At 38.5% G+C, this 27,603-nt stretch overlaps 1 protein-coding gene across 4 annotated transcripts in view; it reads left to right on the top strand.

Moving 5' to 3' along the window:
* The window catches only part of LIN52 (lin-52 DREAM MuvB core complex component), a 56,701-nt gene that overhangs the window by 3,506 nt on the left and 25,592 nt on the right, over positions 1-27,603 (top strand). The window contains exon 6 of one of the 4 annotated variants that reach the window (XM_017829375.1): positions 5,884-6,981. The exons of 2 other annotated variants lie outside the window; for them this stretch is intronic. In XM_017829375.1, the coding sequence (XP_017684864.1) occupies positions 5,884-5,885 (2 nt within the window). In that variant the 3' untranslated portion in view covers positions 5,886-6,981. Of the gene's footprint in view, positions 1-1,897; positions 2,018-5,883; positions 6,982-27,603 lie in introns of those variants that run through there. One more of the 4 variants, XM_017829374.1, reaches the window with a different exon arrangement.

A 27,603-nucleotide genomic window follows, 5' to 3' on the forward strand; every position in this document is an offset into this window, starting at 1 on the left:
AAAAAGAAGGAAAATCCAAAATATCTGTTTATTAAAGGGACTTGTAGTTTTGTCTCAGAGATATTGGATTCGATGATATCTTTGTGTATCTAAGTTTAATAGTCCCCTCTTAGCTGGTGAATGGAAATAGTCTGTCAAAAGCAGGTTGAAACCCACTGCTGACCAGTCTCCTCTAGATGGCAGCATGAGGCCTCCCATAGAAGTCTTGCTTCTTTTCATTTTATAAAACTGTCATTTCAGTCACGGTTTGTTCTTCCCAAGATTGTTTTTTGTGATGTATTTTCTGTTCAGAACATGCATTGTCTTTTTTTACAGTATTTTCCAATGTTCTATCAGCACTGAGTGTGAGAGACAGTTCTGCTTCATTATGTTAGCAACTTTTGCTTCCAATCTTCTACATCCCACCTCGAATCCTTCATATTTTCAAAGACTTTTATTTTCATCCAAGTTATTAATAAAATGCTGTGCAGGACCAGGGTGATTCTTGCAGAACTCTATGAAAAATATATCTATTGAGTGACATTGCAATTGTGTTCTCAGATCTATTATTGACCCCGATCACAGCATACTTTCTTGATATTGTATTAGAATTCATTAGGCAAAGTGATGTGGGACTGTGTACCTTTTGAAAAGTTTATTCATAGAGGTACTATTGCAAAACTGACATTAGATATCTGAACAGTTCATTTGACGTGATGTAGTTTGATAAATTAATAATTACTGAATTACATGCTTTGTTTCTTGAATTCATATGAACTCTCTTACTGTTTTGTCTATATAACTGAGCTTTCATAACAAATGTGCAAGAAATTTATTGAATATTTTGTCCATGTTCACTGCTTTCATCTCAGAATGGTTGAATACTATTATCTGGATTCCATGTTCTTATTATCTATAATTCCAGCTGTCCCTAACTTTTTGGCCATTGATTTCTCAGATCCTCACTTGGTTGCTTGCTTCTATCAGATCTCTTTTCTCTACAACTAATTTCCTTTCCTCTTTTTCCCGTAGGGTTACCTTTACTTTCTGTCACCCTGGCTAGTTTGTTGACTGCCCTGTGGCTTCTGTGAATCAAATTAATTTGTAAATATATAATTTATGTTTTCTTTCCAGCTTGTTTGACCTCTGTTCTTCCACTGTCATCCTGGCATGCTAGTAGGCGGATTCTCGCTCAGAATATTCCTTGCAGAATATTCTTCCCTTCCTTAGCACAGAATTCACATCAAAGGATAGCTTTCCTTGAATGAAACAGGATTTTTGTAGCATGAACTGATGATTTATTTTTTTAAATTTTTGCTGTCCTCTTAAAAGATAGGCTATCCTTGGGTCTCTTTTGTGTGTTTATTCTTTGCTACGAGGTGGTTCTGGAGTTCTCCAGCAGCTTCCAGGCTCAGGACCTTGTATCAATAATAATAAAGTCTTCTGAAAATAAATTATTTTTCAGCACCTCTTCTGAGGTCTCAGCTTGTGTTTCCTTGCCTCCTTTTGCTTGTTGCTGCTTTTTTTGCTTCAGTTCTCAGAATCACACAATCATTTAGGTTGGAAAAGACCTCCAAGATCATCAAGTCCAAACTTCTCACATTAGAGCTTCTATTTTTTTTTCTGTTAATCGATTATTTTATTGGTTAGAATACATTGAAATAATTTTTAGTATTAAAAATCCCGCTTTGTGTTGATTTTGCTGTCCCTGTTAATGTGGCTATTGTAAGGGTGGGAGAAGGAACTGGGCTTAATGAACACACCTACTTTTAATTGTTCATGTAGTTGGGAGGCATAATATCTTTTCTGAATGTGAGCTGCAGCCAGTCAGTTTCATTTCTGCCGGTGGCAGAAGTTTGATGGGAAAACAGGGTACAGGCTTATGTTATGGGCTTTTTCCTGCTCTCTGTCTCTCCAGCTTTGCTTTGAGTGGAGTAGTGAGCACTGTAGAATGAGGAGACCCCAGCTAATGTGGCAAGCAGGAGGAGAAAGGTCTTACTTGGGAACTCAGTCACAGATCCTGACTCAATGTTTGTGGCCCAGAAAGCAGCAAATTTCCGAACGCTTCATGTAAATAACGGCAAATTTAGATTGCTACATCTGGTTTTCCACTGTATGATCCATTGCACCTTTCACAGCAACTGAAAGTTGACTTTAGAAGATTTTTGATGTCTTGGGTTCATGAACTAGCAGCTCTGGGAAGCTCATGCATTTAAAGATGTGCCCTGTCATCCTTTGGAATATATGTATACAGAGAGATGTATCTGAGAACTATATGCAGAGAAAAATGTTTTTGTTATAAAAAAATTAAAATAAAAAGTTGGTGTTTTTTCCAAACTTTGGAACAAACCTATGTGTATAAAAGTAACAGATATGTAGGATGGGGAAGTGGGAAAAGCATTGTGTCATTGAAAGAATGTGGTTGTCCAGGGACTTTCTGAAGGCCCTGCTATTGCTTCCCTGGGAATTTCTGATATTTTTCATGTAACACCTGCTGTACTGGTTCGGAAGTCCTAAAATGTAAATGTAGATACCTGGTATCACAGCCACATTTATAAAATCTCACTGATGCCAGAGAGATTATGTGGCTGTTACTCCATCACAGTACAGTTTTGGTGATACTGTTAGTGCAAGACTTCCTCCAAAGCCTATTCTTTTTAAGCCCTAATATCTTTGTGAAGGTAATAGTGCTTTTGTGCTGTCTGTGCCTTAAAGATTAGAAAATATGGGATAACTGACGAAAGAGATATGAATGCCATTTATAATTTCCCTGTCAGTGATTTTTGCTAGTCTAATATCTTGTGTTAGATTGAATTTTTATCTGGAGTTGAAGCTAGTTTGTGATGTTCCTGCTATAAAATTAGGAATTACTGTATTATCTAATGTTAAGTCCTCATACTCTTTCAAGAGCAATGAGACAGTTCCTGAACCTGCTCAACCAAGTCTCCCTATTTATAGTGTCCCATGGTTTTGTGTGTCCTGTCTTTCACTGGACTCTAGCAACTTTGCTGCTGTTTTCTTTGTAATGCTTATTTATTTTCCATATACATTAAAGCAAATTAAATACCAGGGTGCAGTGGAAGAGCTATTTGATGCTAGCTATCAAGGGCCCACAAATTAGACCTGGATGACCAGGGAGATTGCAGGTGAACAGCAGAAGTTTGGTCATCTTATAGCACCAGACTGATAGAGGAAAAGTCAGCCAGCATATAGTCAGTCAGTGATGGTTTTTCTTAATAAGAAGAATAAGAAAATGACTACGAGTTTTTAGCCTGGAGAAAAACAGCCGAAGCAGTATGTGAAAAAGATATGTAAAACTGAATAATTCAGTGTAAGTGTGAATAGGGAATGACTCTTCGCTGTTTCTTGTAGTCCAGGAGCCAGACAGAATAAGAGTGTGTCAGGACAGACATGAGGAAGTACTTGTGCTGCACGTTAAAGTGAGAACTCATGGCCACTGGATGTTGTGGGTGTGGAGTTTATCTCACTCAATAAATGAGATAAATTATTGGAAGATAAATCCATCAAGGGTGTCTGACCACTGAGAAGTCACCAGGCTTGGACATCTGGGAGCTGCAGAAAGCAGGGAGAGATCACTAGGCAGGTACAGCTATGTGCTTCCCTGTTCTTACACTCTTCTAGAGGTGTTTGCTGTTGGCGTGTCAGTCAGGGTGGTGGGTTGGAAGGACCTTTTGTTTGACAGTGGGTATTTTTGTTCATTTATTTTAGTAATAGGCTAGACTGCCTGCTAGTTAAGCAACGACTACCAGAAATCACTGAGATGTCCCTGTAATGGAGGGACCCTTTCAGATCCAGCAGGAGATGGATGAGCACATGAATGAGGAACAGCTACCTTGCTCCCAAGTTAAGCTGTCCTTGTGAATTGTAGTTCTCTGCAGCCTCTGAAGTTTCTGGAAAATCATAAAGGAGTCCTTCTGAACTCCAAGTTATGTACAGATCGCCACTCTTTCTTAGATTGTTTGTCTTCCATTTTTCATTTTTCACAGATAAATGCTGTCTGTCATGTTCTCTTGCCTGCAAATTCAGCTTTTTTTGTAGGTTTGGAGGGGCAGAGCAGTTCCATCTTCTTCCTTCATCAGGATTTAACTGCAGCATATTTTAAACACATACCCTTAGTTCTGCTGGTGATCCTTGCAGGCTACTCGTCATCAAGTTTTTGGTGGAGTTTATTTTTTTATGCTGATCGTAGGTAGGATATGTTTAAATCAGGGGCTCTGTCTTTGGTGGACTGAATTTATATTGTCTATTAAACTACAAAACAAAGCATGGCACTTATTGAACTTGAACTTTGTATATACAAAGTTGTTGAATTAGAATCAAAATAAGGAAAGGAGGGAAGACAATGTATCCTCTTAGTGAAACATCTCTTTCCTTTTGTGTAATGTATTGTCTTTCCTAGGAGTGTCTACACGGCACAAACATGCAGCCCTTTTTAGGCTCTATGCAAAACACCCGGCCTTTGTACCCAAACAAGCTTCTAGCAGTGATGTAATTGATCAGATAAAAATATCTAAATATCTCCTGATCATAACCACTTTTTCTTTAGTCCTGGCAACACATAGGCTTTTTGAGTTTGGAAGCCTTACTCCACAGTTGTGAATGTGTCCTCGCTTTCTACATTACTGTTGCCTGGTGCTCTTTCTGGTCAGTATGTACAATTGTTTGTAACAAAATGTTCCATGTTCTTACATTTATAGGAAACCAACATATGAACAGATATGTGTAAGTAAAGAGTGCTTTAATCTGTCTCAGGGTGTCTTCTGAAATGTCTTGTTGGTCCATTTTGGTAAAAACGGTATGTCCACTCTCTGCAGTCTGGGAAGTTGCATGGAAAAGTGAATTGGATTCTTACGGTTTCTTATTAGCCAAAATGAGGTTTTGAAATCCATGTAGAAGAGCAGACTCTTTCCTTAACAAGAACTCTTTCCCTGTTTCCTTGGAGAAATAAGACTGTCTAAAGTGTTGTGGTGGAGCTGGAGAAGAGAGCTATCTTTTGGAGAAACAAGAAGGAAATAAAGTGAAAGGATCATGTGACATGGATCTAAATCTAGATCTCACAGCAGAAGACTCAGTGCCAGTTATTACAAAGATATACAATGTTCTTACAGTCTTGACTGCTGACAAAAGAGTAAGGAAGATGCTCACTTTTTCTTTGTTAAAAGCTGGCACCTGTGGAAGTACAGATATTAGGGTATCTGTATTAATCTAAAACAAGAAAGAAGAAAATATGTGTTGAAATCACCTGCATTGTTCTAAATATGTTGGACACGGAAGAGAACATTTTCTGCCAAGTCTAGTGCTTGTTATGTTCTTAAACTTAAAATGTACGGTTTATTTACTTGCAAGGTGAGCTGCCCTGCATCGGAGGAAGCAGTTTGAGGTGCGTGTACTTCACTCATTTCTGCTTTGCTTAGAATTTTCTTTGTAGCAACTAATTTTTTTGTTAGTTTTCTACATTCCTTGCCTTGCTGAATGAATCTTCATCATGTTTCAGTTTTGCTTGAAAGCATATTTCTCACTTATTTTGTTATATGGTACTATGTTTGACAAGGAATTTGTGTGAAATAGTATACTTCGTGTGCTTAAAAGCTCAAAGGAAGACTTCTATAGCTGGACAACAAAATTATGCTCTTTAGACACTGGATTTTTGCAGTATTCAGTTAGCTTAAGGAGTTGCTTAGCAGAATTAGTTGACTTCTCCCAGAAAATGTCACATTTTGGATGGTTTGTTTGTGGGTTAGGAAATGATCACAGAGATTTTCAGGTGCTTACAATCAGCTGAAATGGTTGGTTTAGTTTTTCTTAGTAGGAAAAAATATGAAGACTGTTTCCAATTTACATTCATAGTGATCCTTTGTCCTTATTTGTTTTGTTTTTTTTCAGAGAGGTGAAAAGTACGCTTAAATTGTCTGTTCAGATGTTTATATGGCCCTGTCACCATAATGTCCAAGGTGCTATGATTTCTATGTGAAACCTTGGCCTTTCTACCAATTATTTTTATACTCTCCTCCCATGCTGTAGATCTGCTTCTTCATTTTAATGCACAATGCTGTGGTAACAGATACTCTGCATCTGCAGAAGGACAAGGAAATCACCTTTCCTTATACTTTTTGCTGGGTGGCTTATTTACAGGCAGGATTTTTCCAGGGCACTGCCAGCTGGAAAAGCAAGACAGCAGAATGCCTGCTTGAAATTGCCATTCATATGTGATCGGTGAATTGGCTAATTTTGACATGTAGGTAGTTAAGAAATTATTACAGTCAGAGGAGTCATGACCTCAACTTTTCATCATCTCCATTGGCTTGTGCCCCAGTTTGGAAGTGAAGAAGGTATAGGAAGTTTTAATTGTACCTGTGTGATTTATCCTCAGTCAGCTCTTTAATTTCTTCTGGCTGTCTGAGGTTTCCGACACGCTGTAAATTTCTCCAACTTTTTCATTATCTGCAATTTCTTTATGACTCATGAATCGGAGTGGAGAGAGAGTGTGGATTTACAGCAGAGATAAACATGTCCATAAAGTCTGTATCTGTGTCAGTAATTGTACTGCTGTCAGTGACTGTCCTGTTTTACAGGTCTCTCTTGGGAGAGGAACACGCTTTGCTACCAGTGTCAGAGAAGTGTTCACTTTGATTTGCATTAACTTACCAGGAGATTAGGTTGCAGTGGTGAGGATCGAAATTGAGTCCCCTCCTTGGCTGCTATTGTTTTTTTTTTAAATAAATGGGTGTGTGGTTGAGTTGCACTTTGTGTGCAGAAAAAAAATCCAAAAAAAGCAAGTAGGTTGAGGTGGTTCTTAAATATAAAATCAGGGAGATACAGTGTACTGATATCAGATGTGACTACCCATATGCATAAATTGTGCATTCTTACCATAAAACAAATGCTGTGTCTAGATAACTGTCATATATGGAAAAAATACTGCATGGATCCTTAGGGTGTGCTCTGTCTGTTGGTAAAGTAGAATAAATATTTCTGTAAGTTTCAAGAATTTTCTGGATCTTTGCCTTCTTGCCCTTCCCTTACTCTGAGGGGGAAGTGCTATAGTGGATATCAATGGTGAGTAGTAAATACAACATCGTAGTCTCCAGGCATTGATGACTGTGCTTGCTGCAGAAGGAGGTGTATACTGTTGGAGTTAGAGAAAGGGGAAAAAAATCTCCAAAACTCTCTTAAATGTGTCAGAATTTCAAACTTCTGCAGTTTCTCTTTGCTTTTATTTTCTGTTTGATGCCTGTTGTAGATACTTGTCTGTATGGAATCTTCTTTTGTTAGGTTCTATAGGTCAAGTTGGATTTTTTTTGTCTATGACTTACTAAGTTTTCGTCACAGTAAGAAGATAATTATTTTGTCACAGAATTACTTTTAAATATCCAAAGTGACTGTAAAAACCCCAATTTCCCTTATGTAAAGTATATATTGAAACCCCCAAATGGAGCTGATAGAATTTTTTAAGTCTGATGAGCACCTTTTACCAAAGGGAGATCATCATAAACAATGATGATGTGATAGCTAGCATAGATAGCTTTTAAATGACGTTAGATATAGAAGTGTTAGAAATACTAAGATGGCATCTGCCCTTGCATGGTTTATTCCAGAGCCTGAAGTTGGAAGCACAAAGAGAAGTTTTTCCAGTGGTAGACAGTGTCCCATCTAGCTCTGGTAATTGAGTTTCCTAAGTTATATATAAGGACCACATGTTAAGTGGCCCAAAAGCTGCCAGATAACTGCTGTTGATCTTAGTGAGTGATGCTCAATGCAGCATCAACACTCTAAATAAAAGCTGAGTTATTATGAGATGCTTTTTATCTGAACTTTATTGAAATGTCTTTTTTCCTTTTCTCTCATCTTCCTTCTTGCTTTATCTACACCCCCATACCTAGTTGGTGAATCTGATTTTGGTAAAACAAAGGTCACCTCTGAAAGGTATTTCAACCAGAATGTATTAGTGGCTTTATTAAAACAAGACAAAAACAACAACCCCCCCAAAACCCCACAACCCCAACAAACAAAACGAATGACAAACAAGAACAACAAAACCCCCAAAACAAACCAATAAAAACCCTACACAAAACATTAGTTATACCCTGGTATTCATTTCTAAAAATGTTTCTTCTGAAAGTCCCCTTTGGCTCCTATAGTTTAGTTGATGGTAGGAAGAAGTGCTGCAATAGTTTGATCCTTTCTGGAAAAGACTTGTTGAATTTATGTTGATAGAGTGAAGGTTGATCTAGATACTTCCTATGGTTAAGAGAAGGGAACCTTATCAATGGTAGTGGGGAAAGAGGGAGAAATCTGATTAATCTGAAGACTAACTGACCAAGCTGCTTTGAAAACTGTGATCATTCATCTGATCCATCACCATTAACTTTTGCAGCATTTTTGGTATGCTACTCAGAGCACTAATTTGTGCTTTGTGAAGACATCTGCAATATTAGCTTTGGTCAGTCAAGTTGTGGAACACATTGTGCACTCTCTGTTCTTCGAGGTTTTCCAGACCTGACTGAATAAAGCCTTAAGCAACATGATCTGACCTCATAATTGACCCTACTTTTACTAGGAGACCTCCTGAGCCCTTGTAGCCCAGATCATCCATCCAGTGGTTCAATATTTCTGTGCTCTGAGATCCTTTCTAGAACTAAGTTCATTCAGAGCCTGCATTCCCCACAGCACCAAATGGTTCAGCTTATGAGGTTCAGGCAGGCGGAACTCCATGATGTGCCGCTATGTGAGCAGCCTGATTAGGAACAACAAACCTGAGAATTCTTGTATTGCAGTGATGGCTTTTATGCTTTTGGAGGATGATGAATGGACTTTCAAATACTTCCATCCATAGAGCTGATTATGAGTCTGAGCAATGTGGGCTGCAGAGCCCATTTTACTTGATAGGGAGATACAGTCCATTCAGTGTAATTCTTTGAGCAGAGAAAGAGAATGGTCCTCAGCATACACAGAGGGTCTTGTGTATCTTGGTTGAAATGAACAGTGAAACCACCTTCATCTGTCTAGACAAGTAGAGGGTCAATGGTGCTTGACTGAAGAGCTTTTAGCCACAAAAGTGAAGGAATGGTCTGTCACATTAAAGCATTTCTGCCTGCCACATGTTTGGCACAGAAAGAAACATGACTACAAACAAAATATTCTTACATTATACTGTCAGAAGCCTATTTTTTGCTACTCTTATTCTGACAGGATAACTTGTAGACTACTGTCAGTGGAGGAATTGAGGATGGGGAAAAGTTTGATCAAGCATAAGGTTATGTGCATTTTTCCATTGTCGTTTAAAAACACAAAAATGCCAAACAAATCTCAGGAAACACTCTAGCAGGGACTCTCAAACCTTTACAACTGATCTGTGTTTATTATTTAAAAATCTTTTGCAGTCTATGCCTTTATCCAATTAAAACTTTTGTTCTTCTGTGTTAATAGAACATTTACTCTGTATTTACAAATACTGGAAAGATTATCCCTGTATCATCTCTGTCTGAAATGTTTTCCCATCAATTTTGGCTTCTGGCAGGAGTGAAAAAAGGATTTTCTTCCCCAGTATAGGTTGCTGGACCTATTTGCAGAGCAGCAGCTAATCCTAGTGAAACCTCACTAAAGTGTGACTTTGAAGACTTGGTTCAGTTTCTGACACTACCACTGTTCTGCCTGGTTAGTTTATTTGCCTTCTTACGTGCCCCGTCCTATTTCCGAGGCTGGAAGGTGGAGTTCACGTTAACTTGCTTTTGTAAGACATTAGAAAAATCACAGATTTTAAAACCAGCATATAAAGCCTTTACTGTTAAGTATCTTTTCCTGTATGCTGTTTGTTGTTTCCTCCTACTTGCTGCTATTATATGCCACAGGAAGGCATCACTAGAATATTGTGTCTGTCATCAGTAGAAGTAAAATGAGAATGTGATGATGAAACAGATCCTAGCATCAAGTGCTCTTCAGCCTGGGACTGAGGCAGGATAACTAAGAAAAGCGAGGCTGTTCTCAGCCATTTACAGACATTATAGATATCAAAGGATTTCTATTTGCAAGCAGCATAAAGGTTAAAAATTATTAGTATGTATCCATAGTAATACTGGCAATTATTTACCTGTTTGGTAGAACAATTGCTACATTCTTTTTCAGTTTTCTCTTTTTTGGATCCAGTGATAGTGCATACAAAGCTATGTGAAAATTTGCCAAATATTTTGTCTCTTTATTGAGTGATTTCAGTTGTCTTGAGGATGAAGTCTTCTTGTAAGACCAATGATGAACTTGCCACCTTTCCTCTTGCATCTCCAGTAAGGCAACTTTGAACATCGTATCTGTATAATGTTGCTAGACCAAGTCTGATAGTATCTGTCTCTTATTGCCTCATTAACTTGTGAGCATTAGAACAAGATAAAAATGCCCTAAAGCCTCTTATCTGATGATTGTTGTAACCTTCTGAGTGCCATTAGTTTAAGTTTGCAATCAAATGCTTCCCCTGAGTATAAGGAGCACTGATTAAACCTGAAGTGTCCCCAGAGGCTTTTACAGCTGTCATGGGGGCGGTGGCTGCCTCTGTCCAAAAGGAAAAGGGGGGCTGGAGGTCCCGGTGGGGTGGCCACTCTGCAGAGATCCACGTGGCTGCCCCAGCTGTTCCGCTTTGCCTAATGAATTGTTTTACAAGGAGAGGCTGGATATTGTCATCACAAGCTGCCTTCCCTGGGGGCTGGAGCCAGCCTGATAATGACTAATGTTAGTGATAGTAATTGAAGTGTGATGGCTCTCCAGGGACTCGCACACGAGCAGATCTGTCAGGCACTTGTGGCTGGTACAGTCCCATGAATACCTCAGCAATGCTTTTTAATTGCTTGACTTTTGTAACTAGTTCCCATATATCTCCTGAAGAAACACATTTTATGGGGGTAGGGTAAAGGAGCTGAGGACTCCGCTATGACCCTTGGTTTACACATGTAGTTCACTGTCCTGACATGTTTCTAATGAGGATGCCTCTGTGTTCTTGCTCCCCCCAGTCCTGGTGTGGATCTGCTTGGTGTCTGCACAGGCATGTACAACCAATTTAATCTGAATGTACCTTTTCTTTTATATCTAAGCCTTGTTTTCTATATCTAAGCCTTGTCTTCTATGGCACCAATTCTTGATGCACAAAGATTGTACTTGATTCTAAAATAAGACAATAACTTTATTTCAGAATATCAAAGGATCACGGCTATTAATAGCATGGAAGCAATGATAGCTATTGCATTTTGTTAGGCACTGAAAACTGAATCTAAGATAGAATAAAAATCTTATAAAAACGTAGCATATCCATGTGTCCCAACATAACTGGAGTTTAAGTCCATGAGCTTTTGGGGGTTTAGGGCAGAGAAGTAACCAATTTATGTAAAATGGAGTAATTTTTGTTCTGAAAATTTTCTCCTTTAGAAGTGCGTTGTTGTATATATCAGTGGGCCTGAGATAAAAATAGCCCCAATGGGGAACTGTACTCCTAACTTCCAGGGTCCTAACATGAATTCGTTGGGGTACTGAGATGTTGAATTTTCTCTGTCTGTACAGGAAAGTTTTGCTATGGCTTTTTGAGTTTTCACTGGAGATCAAAAAAGGGTGCTTAATGCTGTTGCCAGCAGAGTAGACATACTACCTCTTCTCATCATATTCATTGCAAGTTTGTTCTTCACCTCCCCCCTCCGGTGAAGTGTTGGCTCTTAGAAATTTATTTTGGTAATAAAACATTACTTTATACTTGCCCATGAAAGCATGTTTGAAGGCTGTTTGTGAATTCTTTAAAGTGTCCAAGAGATTGTTGTTCCCTAAGCACACGACAAACTGGTATCATAATTAAGCCTGATGAATTAATGTGCAGAAAGTTAAGCTCATAGCTTTCAGTGGTTAACTTAGGCTCTTAAAATGTGAAACCAAACCTGTGGTTGGTGTGCTATAATTCAGTAGTCAGTCCCAAAATATTATGTTTCAGTGGGTTCTGGTTCTGAGAAAATGGGTGTGTTTATTCTTGCTGAAATTTTTGGTCACAATGAGGTGGTAATAAAGTTGTGTTTACTGCTTTTCACAGTTGTAAGTCTTGACAGTAAAGCTAAAGAATATTCAGTTATTTTCTTGTAATTTATCTTAAACTTTTATTGTAATTGGGGAGGTGGGAATAGGAAATTCCATGCTGTGTAAGTAGAGATTTTCAGTTTGTAATTTAATTTTAATGATTGGTTGCTGCAGTGCAAGCACAAGAGTGGAGGTAATTGAAAGGCATCTAATAACCAATTAAATAAATTTCATTTTTGTGTTGTTTTGAATACTGTTTTAGTGAAAGTTTGTAAACCTTATTATAATAAGCTCAGCAGAATATATTTTCTGTGTAGAAATGATTTTACATTCAGAGGGCATTTCCATAGGGAGAACTTTCTGTGCTATGAGGCATATATCCACATGTTGTTTAAACTTCACAAAGTGCCACTTATTTTGGTGTCACGATGCACTGTAATGTAAAATTTGGCTTTTCAGGTATTTGGTGATGTTTTAAAAACATCTGTATTATAAATAAGTATCTCTTCAAGTCCTTGCACAACATCCCCAAAACTCATTATTGCATTTTGAAGCTTTCCAAGTTCACTGGCAATTCAACAAATATTAGCTCCCATATTCTTCAAATTAAAATGTGACTTCTGTTTTTTCATTCTGGGGTTTGATTGCTGTTCTGCTGAACCAGGTCAGTAGCTGAAGGGGAATCCGTGAAGAGCCCAGGTGTTGCAATAAGCTGCGTTGGTGCCCTTCTTTGGGAGGGTTGCTGAACTGTTTTCCCATGGTAGCTCTAGAGGGCTCTCTGCTGTTGGAAATGTCACATTTCTAATGAGTTATATGACAAAGGTCTTAATAACCTGTTGGTTGTTAAGGAACTCATAGCACTTTTTTTGCAAATGGTAACCTCATTGTCATCAGCAAAATACAGCATATGCAGTTAGAATCTAATTTTCTCCAGTGCCAATTAGAGATTCTCATTTTTATTCTGAACTGTATTGTGCTCTGCATGTAAGTGTCTGTCCCTTAAGTTACAGCATTTAAGTAGTGTAGGAAGTAATTTTTGTATGTGCAGTTTGTGGCAGTAGAAGTATGGTGTTACTGACACTGACTGTGCAAGAAAAACAGAAAGTAGTTGTCCCCGGTTTTATTGTAATCATGTAGTTTGTTACTGTAGTTGCCTTAAAAGTATATGGGCATTGTATATGATCATTGAAAGTAAATGTATAAGATGGAGGCACGATGAAAGTATGAAGAGTAATTTTCACCACAGTAATTGGTGTTTGTCATCAAGTTCTATCAAGTGGCATTTAGAAAGAAAGGAGTACCTATGTAATACTTTTGGTTTTTATTTTAAAACTCTTTGGGTGTTACACAGGGACATGAATCCCAGTTCTGCCTTGGTGGGTGGGCAGAAGCATGCTGGGTTTGACTGGGTGTCTGTATCAGATTTGATTGCATTACAATGGACTTTAAAATGGTTAGTTTGATAATGAGTCAAGCAGTTAAAGACTGTAATATTGTGTTCTCTGTTGTAATACTAAATTCTGTTCTCTTATAATTGTGTAGGTTCTTTTCCATATACATGGTATTGTAGTGACATACATGTTGTATAAGGAACCTGATGGCTTGGGAAGCTAGCTGGTGACGTTTGAGGGGGTTGACATGTGGGCAAGAATACAAGGCAGCTGAGTAGGTAACCCAGCCTTCCATTGTGTGTATATGCTAACGTGAGCAGCAGTGTGTAATAATTTCAGTGCAAATGCTAATGTCTTAAACCAAGTCAAGGAAGAAGCATGAATTACAACACTTTGCATCTCCTGGAGCAATTGTCTTTGTTTTCAGAAAGCCAGTGCTACATTGCTTTCACTCTGTTGTGTTTTGAAAGCAATGAAAACTAGAAATAACTAGAAGTAACATCTGTGAAAACTACAAGACTAGAAATAACATCTGTGTGGACTAGAAGTAACTACAACATGATTACAACTTATATTCTCCAGCATTCTCCAATATTTGGATGTCAGTTATGGACAGTGCTGCAGTTTTCTGTGTGATAAGGAGCTTATGTGTTGAGGGAGTGAAAATAACATTGAGTTTGATGCTCAGTGACCTTCCCAGTGAAAACATGCATGAGTGTCCTTCTTTACCTGCTCCGTGGTGAGTTCTGTCTTGTGTATTCTGCAAAGCTCTCATTTGAAATCACCATTGTGAATTTACTGCTGAAGGAGGAAAAGGTGAAGTATGGCTAGACTCAGGAAAGGAATGGGTTGTTTTATTTTCATTGGTAGCATTTGCAGTTCCCTAAGCAATGAGGGCTGGAGAAACTGGCTGTTGAGAGCCACATCTCGATTAGATGTTTGGGTCTGTTGTAAAATCCTGTGATGTCTGCCTGTTATGCCAGTGTGGAAATCCTTCTTATACAGTAGAGGAAAAGTATTGAGAAACCTTTCATATAAACTGTATGTCTTTTTCCTTCTTCTGGGAACTACATTTCATAGTAGGAAAAACACACTGAATCACTCTTAACTGCGTGAAACACAAACTAATAACAATTAAGCTATTGATTCCTTTTTCAAGCAATGAAAAGATGCTTCTTCCAGGATTCATTTCCTCATGCCATTCCTGACTTCAGACACTTGCAACATACAGGTTCTGGTCATAGATGAATTGAAACACTCATTCCTCCTAGCATTTCAGATGTATTTATTGCATGTACTACATCTTTTCATGTCTGACCACTGTAATTTGAGAGGAAATCATATTTTTTGTATTTAGATTGTGGGATGTACTAGTTTAGTTGAAGTGGGGATTTTATACCAGTTTTAATGCACTAGTGCAATTTTTGCATAAAAAAATCTTAAGCAAATTAAAACCTTTTATGTAACTAGTGCACTTGTGCTTGTAAATTCAGAGTGTAGGTGTAGCCAGTTTTAAACCACATATGATTGTTTTTTTGAAATATATTTTCAAGTAACCATGATTGAACTGAAATAATTTTTGTGAAATACAGTATTGTGGAGTGGCATCTGCATACTCTTTCTTTATGCTTTGATTTGTTAGTTTTGAATGCTTTAGTAGTCAGTTAATAATCAGATCAGAATACTGAAGTAGCCGAACACAATGTCTCAAAGCAGTGTCTCAGAATTAGTGTTAAGAGAAATGCTCTTAAGATGTTTAAACATGCCTCTGTCTGTATTTCATATAACACTCTATATTGTTAAATCCTGTCAGTTTTGAGATCTAAATAATTTAGGAAAACGTTAATCGAAAATACCCTTTTGGCTACTGCATCTGCTTGATTGTCCACCTTGTTCTGAGGATTTGAAAATACAATCCCTATGTTTACCTATGTTTACTTCCCTGTAGAGCTATTCAGGAAAGTCACTAACCGCAGAGGGGGATACTGTGAAAGTTACTTGGTTCAAATTTGCATTGAGAAGAAAAAGAAACATTTTTATAGTCTTCCATTCTTAGTTGTTTCCTGATTAAGTAACTATGGTGGGTAAAATTCAGGTAAATATGACTTTTGGAGATCACTACACAGCTGACAGAGATAAAAAGTTTTTCACCAGTGGTAGCCTTGAACCTTCAAAGGCCTGTGTATATAAGCTTTATATTATATGAAGCTGTATTGTAATTGCCTTAAGATGTATCAAGTGCATGTATAAGTCTTTTCACTTCGAGGTCTGCTTTTTACTGAGTATTCCATTTCTCTGTTTACAACAATAGAGAAATGACTTTTTTTATTGTTTTTAGCCATTTTCACTTTCTGGTAATCTAGCAGCATCACTGAGCTTCCGTGTCTTAGTTTGAAAGTACAGTAGTGGTGTTCCATTTTATAACTAGTTTAGTTGAAATGACTATAGCAGAAATAATGTAAAGGTTGTACCAGTCTGCAGTTTTCAAAAAGCTGAACTTCACATGTAAATACATATATTAGTGTTATCTTGAAGTTGTTTTCAGCGCTGTTCTAAATGTTTTATTGGAACTTCTAAAAATGCTTCTATTTTTTTTCTTTATTATTTTGACCTAGTTTCATTACATTACAGCTCAGTGTCAGTTTGGTGATCTTTTTCCAGCCATTCCTCCCACTGAGCCATAGGGATAATAATTCTCTAGTTGCAGTGGGTGGCAGTGCCTACTCTCTGACGAGCTGGCTTGTGAATCGTTGTCTGAGGTTCTGGCCCTAAATCTATTGATCACACTGGGGTCACCGTAGTGCATTTCCCAGGCTGAAGTTGCAAAGTCCTCGGTCTCCAGGTTGCCTGCTGCTTTCCTGTTAGAATTCAGTGTACCAGACCCACAGCACCCCTGTCTTCATGAATGGAATTCAAAAAGACACTTACATTTCCATAAATAAATTAGGAATTCAGTGGCTTCTTCTGGCTAATCAGAGCAGGCTGATAAACCTTGCTAGCTGTTTAATAAATGAATTGTGACTGATTACCTATTAATATGGACGCCTCAGGAATTCACCCTGGGGGAAGCAGAGCAGTGAAATAGAGAGGGGCATGGCCCCCTGGGAAATCAGGGCTTCATGTTTGCAGCTTAAATATCTCTGTGAAGTATCAATAAGGAGGTAATTGAATTTTGAACACAAACATGAGCGCCGGATGGATGAAGGAGAGGGGGGATCTGATCATCTCTTCATGCCCCTTCATACTCCCCTCCCCTTTCCCTTAGAGACCACTCTAGTGAAGATAGATGCTAAATCCATTAAATAAAGATTAGACTATGTCGTGGTAGAAAATGGCAGCTTAGGTAGATCCCTGGGCAAATTGGGACCTTTAGCAATACAGAAAATTAAAATATACATTTTTAACAAGTGTGCTGTCGACACAGTAATAATGACTATGTGGCTTGTGGGGTTTGCTCACCTTTCAGATCTGCTTTTGTTTGGTTATATCACTTGCTCTTGTTTTGAAACCAGCCTGCTTGGTTTCTCTGAAGCAGGGAAGACTTAGGGGAAGGAAGATTATTTTCCCACCTTGCTTTCTGTCTCAGGCACTTTTTATTGGCTCTTATGCTTGTGATAGTATAGAAGATCAGTACTCTTGTATTTGATATGGAAATAATTAACTTTGGCTCCAGCATGCTCAGGCGCATGTTCTAAAAGTGGTTGGAAATAGTCTAGAGGAAGCATGGAGATTATATTGGAGAGTGAAATGTAAATGAGATTGAGCTTTTTTAAAGTGGGTTTTATTTTCTAAGCACATGGTTTTGTTTTTTATTTACTCTCAGATAGTTTTTTTGAATTCTACTCTTATGGAAAAGATTAGTATAGGGGGGTGCACTGTAAAAGTTCAGTATTCTTTTTTGTCATGCAGTGAATTTTGGAAACAGCTGAAGTGGCCTTTAAGGTGGCAATGTTTCTTTATGATACTGTGCTAGACATAGAACACAACCAGACCTTCTTCACAACTTCACATTCCCTATTCTCTGTTGCAGAAAATCAACAGATCCTCTTCGTTTTTGCAAGCAGAACCTCATCTGCCTATACAAGTAGGGGATCAATTACCATATTAGAAAGACTGCTCGTATTTTTCCAAGTAAGATGATCATTCTATAGAACAAAATCCAAAATTGTTTCTGTTTAACGTTTCAGAACAAGGAATGAGCCTAAACTAATGTGTTTCTGGGGATTACTGTTCTTCCTTCCATCTAGAATTTTTCTCCTTACTCTAGATAGTTTTGAGAATAGAAATAGGAAAAAAGGATTTATACTTTGCTGAATTACAGCGGACTGAGACACTAGTAACATGGGGATTTCTGTCTGTTCTTCCATGACATCTCCCTAATAACACCACTTTCTCTTTTTCGTACTCCTCTCAAATTTTAGTAGTTGTGCCTGGAAAACTCTTGGTGCTTCATCCTCGGCTTTAGCTGCTAAGAAGTGAACCCAGCATTGTCATTTTTTGTTTAGGAAGAACAAAAGTAGATATTATTAAATGTAAGAAAAGTATTAACATACATGGCTCCATTCCAGAGATGGTAGTGAGTGTACTGGGAATGTTTTGGCTCCCATTAACTCAGAGCTGCTGCAGACGTGGAAAAGGTTTTGGTTTTTTCAAATTGTCATCTGCTTCCACATCCCAGCAGTTTACTCACTTGTCTTTTGTGACAAAGTGAGGGTTTTTGGGTTGAGAATGTCTGTATTCTTTCATCCAGCCATGCATCTAGAAAGGAAGAAATTTTCTAGGCTGGCTTAGCCTCGAGGATTCTCTTTCATGGTGTTGACACCAAATTGAAAACGAACAGGTACCACCCCTTAGCTAAATTGCAGTAATTGATTTGCTATAGCCTGTTTCAGTTGAAGAAGCCAGATCTCAAGGTTCCCTTGGTAAAGGTAGATGACACCATTGGGTTTACCTTTGGCCAAGCATGTGGATCACGGGCTCCTTCTTTCTTGGGACTTCCTGGCCTTCGTTCCCTTGCAAGGGGACAGTTTCTCTCCTGAACCCTACCACTCTGTTTCCCTTTCTCAGTCTGCTATTTATAGCACATCCAATTTCCTTTAACCTGAGCTGGCCCCTTTCAAAGAGGTCACCAGTACCTCGACAGCCTATGTCCTTTTTTCGTTACACTACTGGCATCCTTATCCTTATTGTATCACTTGTCCCTTGGCCTATTTTGGAGATTTTTCTGCTCTCTTCTTCCCTACATGTACGCTTAGATTTTCTAGCTCAGGAGACTTCCTTTGTGTATCCCGAATTTAAAAGGAGACTCTTGCTAATTTGTTCTGTAGCTTCTTCTGAAAGCAGGCATGTGCCAGGAACCTCACAAGCTTATGGCTTTCCCCATATTAAGGCACTTAGTGATGCAGCATTTTAATTAAATTAACCAGAATTCGTAAATTGTAGATAGACAGATTTTCCAGATCATCTCAATATGAGCTTTTAGAGTGATCAACACTCTGCTGGTGTTTAATCCATCAGACTGCCATATGGAGTGTTGAAGAGTAGAATATCTGTTTATTAACAATTGTTGTTTTTTCACATCAGCCAGTACAATTTTTGTATTTGAGGACCTAGGAGTGCAATCTGTTCCTGCATCTCTTATATGAATTATATCAGTCTCATGCCAGACTTCATTTCATGACAATCCCTCGTTTTTTTACCGAATTTAGGTGATCCAATAGGCTGTCTAAATGGCATGATAGAGCAAGAGGGTCATTCTGTCAGAGTCTTCAGAAGTGCTTTGGTAACACTATCACAAGAGGAATGTGTTCTTTATAAGAATGATGACAGTGGTGTCCTATGTGAGAAATTACACTATGATATCCATAGTGTTAATGATTTCTGCAAACAGTTGGGGCACATTTAATGAAGCTTTGCAATTTGATTGACCAGAATATAAGTTATAATTCACAAAAGTCAGAAATTTGTTCCTCAAGATCAAGCCAACCTTGGTAAGAGTTGATGATAGATGGAAAACAGCGGGTTTTTGCCTTTATTAGAGTTGTCTGTCTTATCCAGCAGATGGCATTGAAAATGTACCTTCTGCTCTCTCTTCTTGCTAAGCACTGCCTTAAATGAAATCTGAAATCCTGTAGGCCAGACCTCTTCCCTTTGGTGCATAGCTGCAGATGAGGATTTTGAGTGCCCCCTGCCTACTGGATAAAACAAAAGACCTGCTGCTGGATTCCTAGAGAGGGTACAAGTTCTTCAAGCCCATGGCAACATCTGACCTAGTCAAGGGCATTTCTTAGGCTGATGACAGTAGGAGTTTATAGGCCCTTTGCATGTGTGTCGCAGGGAGGAGAAATTGCAAATGTTGGCGATATTTAGAGTGGGTATCACTTGCTTCTAACTTAATCATGAGGATACTGGGATGTAGCTGTGGTGTAGTGATTCAAATGGTAACTGATTATGGCAATGAAACTGAGAAGTGAAAAATCTGTACTATGAATGAAGAGAACATCAGTTCTGTAACACTTTATCTTTGTTTCCTGTCTTTTCAATATTCTTTTATCTTTGTTCTCTTTTCAGTAGATAATGCTGGTAATATAATTTCTGTGCAAGCATTATGGTGCTCATGCAAGGTAGTGTTTATTACTCCTGAGCAGCCAAATAATTTGAAAAACATGATAAAATTTATGTACATGAAATACAACTATCATGTCTGAACTATGTAGCATGGCTTTGTTTGCCTCATATTGTTTGTATATTGTTCTGTATTGTGACTGTAAGTTAGCAACATACACATTTCAGAGTATTTAGAGCACATTGGGAGCTAATGAACATTTCTACCTTTCTAGAACCTAGAGGATTAAAAATGTTTCCTAGCAGCCCCTTTGTTTCCCTTATATCTGAGGACCTGAGTATATGTTGGAACTGGAGCTTGTTACTTTCTCCTCCTCCTGTGTCAAACAAATTGTCTGGGATCCTTCTTTCGATGGCTGTGAACCCTGCTGCTGTTCTGTTGCTCACTTATCCCTTGGGGCCAGGTATAATGTTTCACTCTTCAGTAAGTCTAGGCATCCAAACTATAATCTAAATTTTCATCCATTTTTTGATATAACACCTATGGAAAAAACCCTTTCCTACCTACCCACACAGCTCTTATTCAAATTCTTATAGTATTACCTTTTCCAGAATCTTTTCGTCTGATCTTGACAAATCTTGTTCCACTTGCAAAGATGGAACAAGTCACTTATTTTGACTGTTGTCGAGATCTCCATACATTTCTACACACACTTCAGTATTGTATCAAATCATTTCTCCATTTCTCTTTCTCTTCATGTTTTTTCTTTGTTGTTCTGTATGTTGATGGTTTTCATACGATTTTTGTGTTTCAGAATTAAAAACTTGCTGTTTGGCAGAATTTTCATGACAAATTCATCTGAACTTGATGGAGAATTTACTCAAAGTGATTGGAGTTTGGGTGCAGTTGGTGGATGTGGCAGCATTTAACCATGTTTTGCATGTGCCCCTCAAACCTCCTGAGCTCCCGGGATGGTCCAGAATAGGCAAGTGGGAGCACAGTCCCCAGCATGGTGAAGCCAGGCAGATTGCTCTATGCCTGTATGTCTTGAGGCTCGAGTGAATCTCCAAGTCACAGCAAATTATTATACTGCTTCCCACCTCTTCTGCTGGAATTTAATAATTGTGTTTCTGCATAAACAATCTTTTCCCAGGAAGGAAGTCTCATTCTCTGTGCTGTAACTTCAGATACTGTCACTTCGGGCAGTCTTTTGATAGGAATAATTTTGAGATAGTGTAAAATACACCATTGACTTCTAGAGAGCTGCTTATGAATCAAGAGTTTTCTTCATGATAATGTGGGGGGGAAAGGAGGATCTCTTTGACTTTGCAAGGTAGCACAGTTGTTATTTTACATCTCTACAACTGAGAAGATAAATTGCAAATTCCTTTTGACTCACAACCCTGAAAAGAATGAGTGGGGGAAATTCAGAAAACAAGTAATGGAAGCTAGTCAGATTAAAAGTAGCAAAAAGGAATGCTTTTTATATAATGAATAATTTGATTTGGAACTTTCTGCCACACTGGGATTATTTTTTTTTTAGACCAAGTACTTAGCAGCTATTGAAAGGAAATCAGGCAATTAAAGGGATGATGAGAACATTTCTAGTTAGAGCAGAATAAAATCTAAAATGAAGTAGAAAATACCAGCTGCTTCAGGATATAAAGCAAGCACTTAAGAAGAGGAGGAATCTTTCAGAAAGAATCATTCCATATGTCTTAATAATGTGCTTCATTGCTTTATCTTTTCCTGTGATGCTTCTGATCTTGGGTGAAATCAAACAGGATATCTGACTGGGTAGATTATGGATCTGCCCTGCTCTATCAACTCCTGTGCTCATATAGTTTTTATGACTACAGACTGGACAGATTCTTGTTTAACAGGAATTAACATTTCTATAGTCTTTTTTAGCAACTAGTCTTAGATCCTATTTATTTATAGGATTTTATGTACAAGATTTTAATCAGTGATATAGAACGTAAATTCTGAGCATGCTCTGAGTTACATCTCTAGAGAGAACACCATTATTAAACCTGGTCGACCGTGTCCCCAGTGGCAGCTCCATAGAGCAGGTGGCCTGCGTGGCACAAGCACAGAGTCAGGAGCCTGTGTCTTATCAGAACATATAATCTAAAAATCACTCAGCCTGTTTCAGTCCCTGGGGAGATGACAATGATGACACAGGACTCTTATGCTAAAAACTAATTGTTAACCTGCAGAGGACGTCATTCAACACAAATCCCAACAGAAAAGGGATGGGCGATGGATGTTTCTGGGTAGCAGGCTAAGCTCTCATTTGGTTTTCAGCAGATAGTTTTCTGGGTTGCCTCTAGATTTTCATGTCTAGTACCTGGCTTACTTGAAAATGGAGAGCATATTAATTAAAAAAAAAATGGCTTAAAATTTGTGTTTACTAACATATGCATCTAAAACTTAAAGGAGCAAACAGTTCCTTCCCTGTCTCAGGGCATAAAATGCCCTCACTCTTGACTATGGTGCTTGGGTTTCCTGGAACAACAAGCAAAGCAGTGGGTAGGTAGAAGGTTAAAGGCTAGGAAACAGTGTTGAAAAGGAATACAGCAAGTAAGTAATATATGTGAAAGGAATGTGGGATTGCATGTACATCCACTGATTTGAACATGGGCAGTAGATCAAAGGCAGTGATGATCCACCTCTACTCAGCAGTCATTAGACTGCATCTGCAGTGCCACATCCAGTGATGTCCTCTGTGCCCCAGCAGGAAAGAAGACATTGGTAAACTGGAGTGCGTTCAATGGATGCGTCCTGATCAAGATGATCAGGAGCTGGGGCGCTTGTCCAGTGAACAGAAGCCAAGGGAATGGGGCCTGTTCAGCATGGAGAAGAGGTGACCCCACAGGGACCTGATAGCTGCCTGCTAGAACCTGTAAGGAGGTTATTTGGTGGGAGGACAAGAGACAACAGTCATAAATTAAAGCAAGAAGGTTTCTGACTTGATTCAAGAGAAAACTTTTTCAGTGTGGAGCAGTCAAGTATTGGAAGGATTGCCAGGAGAGGTTGTGCAGTCTCTATCCATGGATGTTTTTATGACTTGACTAGGTAAAGCCTTGAGCAACCTGTCTGTTTTGAACAGAAGGTTAACTGGAGACCTGCCAAGGTTCTGTCAAATCTGAGCGATTGCCTGTATCTGTATAATTTTCCTCATATGACACTGTACTGTATACCTTTTTATTTGATCTGTTCTTGTTTGGTAGATCAAATTTTCTTCACTTCACTAATCACTTTTTTCTTATATCTTCCACTTATTTATACTTCTACTCTGCTATGCCTTTCTACCTCTAAATGCGTCTGATAATCCCATTGTCACTGGATCATGGAGTCTTCAGAGTTCTCCTGACTTCCAAAGTTTTGAAAGTTTTTTTGCAGTGCCCCTCAACCCTCAGAGCAGTCTCTCCAGTCACCAAATCTATGGAGACTCCTCGTGGCCATCACCACCTTCTGCTTTACTTTCTAAACTGTCTTGCAGATGGTTTGCCATCTGCTTCACTGCAGTGTCTCTGTTCCTTGTTTCTAGTAATGGATGAAGAACACTCCTCTGCTCATTAAAAGATAGGAGTGTCACTGTATTCAGCTTTCACAAGAGAAGTAATACTAGACATGGACTCAGACCAGTGGTGTGCATGGACTGTGAATAAACATGAAGAGATTTTTGGAACCAAGAGTACCACAGCTTACTGGACTACTCTCAGTAGACCGTCTGGAGCAAAAAATAATGTTGTTTTGTTTGTTTTGGCTTTATTTCTGGGTTCCAAAAAACTGGAGTTTCTTCTGGTCTCTACTCTCAGGACACATCTGCAGACTCCGATACCTCCATATTTCTTGTATTTTTAAGCTTTTCTTCAAAAGCCATTGATACTAGAAGTGTGAGGGTGTTTATGAAAAATGTTCCCACATTTCCTTGTGGGTCTAGAGGGCGTATTTTTGGGTGCATCTTTTACATCTGCTTTTACAGCTGAGGCTTACCTTGCTTCCTTTAAGCTCATTAACACCTAAATTGTAATAACTAGCAGAACATACATTGTTTGTTTTAATACCCATTCCGAACAGACTTGAGTGGTATTACAATTTTGTTATCAGGTAGATCAGATTAACACTAGTCATTAGGTATAGTTTCTCCAAGTAACAACAATTTTTCTCTGTTCATTCAAACTTGACTCTAGTAGCATTTGGAAAAACTGTAACATTTCTATATCAGTGCATTTCCTCAGATGTCTTGTGAGCAACTTGGAGTTGGTAAAGATGGTTCTGAATTCCCTTAACCCTCTTCTGGTCTCTCAAATACTCCTCAGCTCGGAGGATTGCTCAGAAAGAGGAGGTGGGCAGAGTGCATGAAACTGATCAGCAGTATAACTTAAAATGATGGAATAAAGCAAGCAGTGAATACACTGGGAAAGATGAGGAAAGGAATAAGGATAGTCATTAAGTAAAGCACCTTTGATTCATGTGAAAGGAAGAATAAAATGGTGAAGGCAGTTGAGAAGGTTTGTCTTCTGCAGCCCACAAACTGCATAATTGCTGCTTTTCTGTAATTCATTTTTTTAACAGAGGTTGAGACTTTGACCTTGGAACACTGAGATTTCAATAATTTTCTTATTTTGACCATACAAACTTTTTACTTGGATTTTTGTAAATCATGGAAGTTCTCTGTGTAATTTAATGTGTTGTATCGTACTAATGGCAAAAGGAATCTTGGTTTAAATCATGTGTAAGTCAAATAATATTTTTCAGTCAAAACCCATGAATCTTCTTTTCATAGAGACAACCCTGAATCTTCCTTTCATAGAGACCTTCAATATTGATAATTCATTGTTTTGTTAAGGGCTGCTGTCATCTAAATGGAAAAATGTTTCAATTAGGAATCTTCGGATTAGAAAACATTTTAAAGATTTAGTCTACTTTTTAAAATAAAGACATACTTCTGGACAAATAAATAGACTACCATATTATGACCTTCTTTCATCTAGGTGTCTCTTCACATGAAGTTTGTTGACAGATGTTAAATTTAAAAATGCAGTTCTTTTTCACAGCTCAGGCCATTAGCTAACTTACTGACAGGGGCCTGTTTCTGCATTTTGGAGGTCAAGGCAGCTGTACTGTTCTTGATCCAGAGCTGCAAACCTCCCCATAAACATGCCTTGATGTCTTCTGATTGGATTTGTGTGCCCTGGCTTGCATAACCATACAGCTTGTATCCCAGTGTTATTAGCCAAAAGGAATATAGGGACTTACATAATCATTACACGATTATTTTTCAGTAACTGTACTGTAAATATGTAATTCTCTCCACTCCTAATAACTCTTAATCCCTTTGTTTCTATTGGCTCCTGGGCTCAGATTTGGCCATGGCCTCCATGCCCTGGCCACTGATAAAACTTGAAAAAAATTGTTACTTTCACGGTTCTCCTGCTTTGTTCCCAGCCACTAAATACCTGCTCCCCAGCGTAGGCAGGGGCACTGCATCCTGGTGCACTGTGTTGTGGGAGCATGGGCAGCACTTCTGCCCGTGTGCCTTCTGGGAAGGGTCCATTCACCTCCAGAAACCTTTCATATGTGGCTATGTGCGTGTATTTAATGCAGACCTCTCTGCTGAGCCTATTCCTGTGTTTTATGCCCAAGAGTTCTTGAGCAAGCAGTTTTGATCTCATTTTTCCACGTTGCTCCATAAAGAAGATTCTTCTTTTAGATACTATTGTGAGAAAGCCTAAATTATCAAGAACTCTTGATCTGCTGCAGGTGTTGGAAGCCAGGAAGAGATTATTTTCCTTTTGGTACAAGCAGGTAGAAAAAGGCCCTTTAGAGTACTTCTTGTAAAAACATGCCCCATTTCTATCCTGCTGTTTCCCTCCGACATCTGTGGGATTTGGTGGTCAGAACTCTCCTAAGCTGTAGCTGTTCCAGTGATAACTTATGCTAGTAAAGTATCTTTCAGGTATATTTGAAAATATCCTCAACTTTGATATAAAATCACCTTTCTTACTGCTTTTGATATCAGAAGTATTAACTCTATCTTTTTTTTCAGCCTTACAAAATACTTGAACATCATTTTTTGGTGTTTAATTAGCTTCACGAGTCAGTGCCTGGTCTTAGGTCTTGACATTTTTGGCGTGTGAAATTTTCTTGTGTATTTGACCTTGGCTTTACTCCAGAATAAATATTTTAAGCTGCTAGTTGTGTGTAGTTTTTTTGTCTTTGGTCTGAGACTAGGGGGCAGACATAAGGAGCACTGAGAGAAGTGAACTGTATAAACCACAATTAGAATTGCAGTGCACAGGTGTCTGTAGATCTTACACAATTGCCAACCTATTTGTTTCTCAAATGAGAGGGGCTTTGGGAGTGTGTTTTGGAAAATAAAGGGAGCAGAAGGCCTTCAGTTTGTATGCTAGGATTGTGGGTTTGGTTGTTTTGGGGTTTTTGTGTGTTGTGGTTTTTTTGGTTTTTTTTTTTCAAATCCTGCTTTAAATTCTTCCAGACTTGATACATTTGATATCTTTACAGAACCAGCATATTGAATGGTTGGAAGTGATCTGCTGTAGCTGGGGATGTAATTTATAACTGCCTTCAGATAGGAATCAGCATTTAAGAATAAAAATTTCTTGCATGATAGCATGTATTTGAGCATCAAATTAGGTCTTCAGGTTTAAAAATCTGAATGCCAGCATTGAAAGTAAGATGACTTGTAATGATATTAAAAGATAATGACTTTAGCATCAAGGTTATGGGTGAGTTCTGCTATAGGTACTTGATCTTTTTGGGAAGGGAGACATCTTAAATCTCTATGCTAGTCATACACAGAGTATTATTGCAATGAAAAAATAGTGAAGTGAATAAACAGCAGCTCACAGTACAGGACACTTGATGTATCTAGAGTCCCAGTGTTCACTGTATTTTGCAATTTAATACACAATAATTTTGTAGTTCTGTATTTCTGTATGCTCCACTGTATCAGATCTGTATTCTTGGGATGTGAGGTTCCATTAAAAAATAAATAATAATCGCAGCCCCCGCTCCCCCCACGTACACTCATTTTCTATAATATGGTAATGATATCACCGTAGCAGTAATTACGGGTCATCTTCATTTCTTTCATCTCTGCTGGTTCTGATGGCTTCATTCCTTTGACGGAGAAGATTTGGCTCTGGGTGCTGTGATTATTTTGTTAAGCATTATTCGAATAGACAGGAGTGAGAGAAATTAATCAATCCAAATGCAATTAGCATCATGTTTAACCCAGTGATGGACGTCTCAAGGTGAAACAGCCAGGGGAGTTTCAGATATTATTATTCAATCCAGTGGCTCTTATCTAAATTATAATCAAGAGAGGTTTTTATTGGCTTTGTGGAGAGAAGATGTAACTCTTTCCCTGCTTTGGGGGTCAAAGGGGATCAGGTCTTTGGCCCCACAGGATGTTGACTGTAAGCAGCTCCTAGAATTCGGAGCTTCCTATAATACGGAGGGTCACTCAGAACAAAATACCTGCACATCCTAATATCCATGGCCTGGAACATAAGTGTAGTAGCTCCCTGGGCATTGGCAGGGTTGTCTTTGCCCCTTGCTTTGAGCGTTTTCAATGAC

Source organism: Lepidothrix coronata, unplaced genomic scaffold (genome assembly GCF_001604755.1).
Source record: "Lepidothrix coronata isolate B3197 unplaced genomic scaffold, Lepidothrix_coronata-1.0 Scaffold164, whole genome shotgun sequence".
NCBI lineage: Eukaryota > Metazoa > Chordata > Aves > Passeriformes > Pipridae > Lepidothrix > Lepidothrix coronata.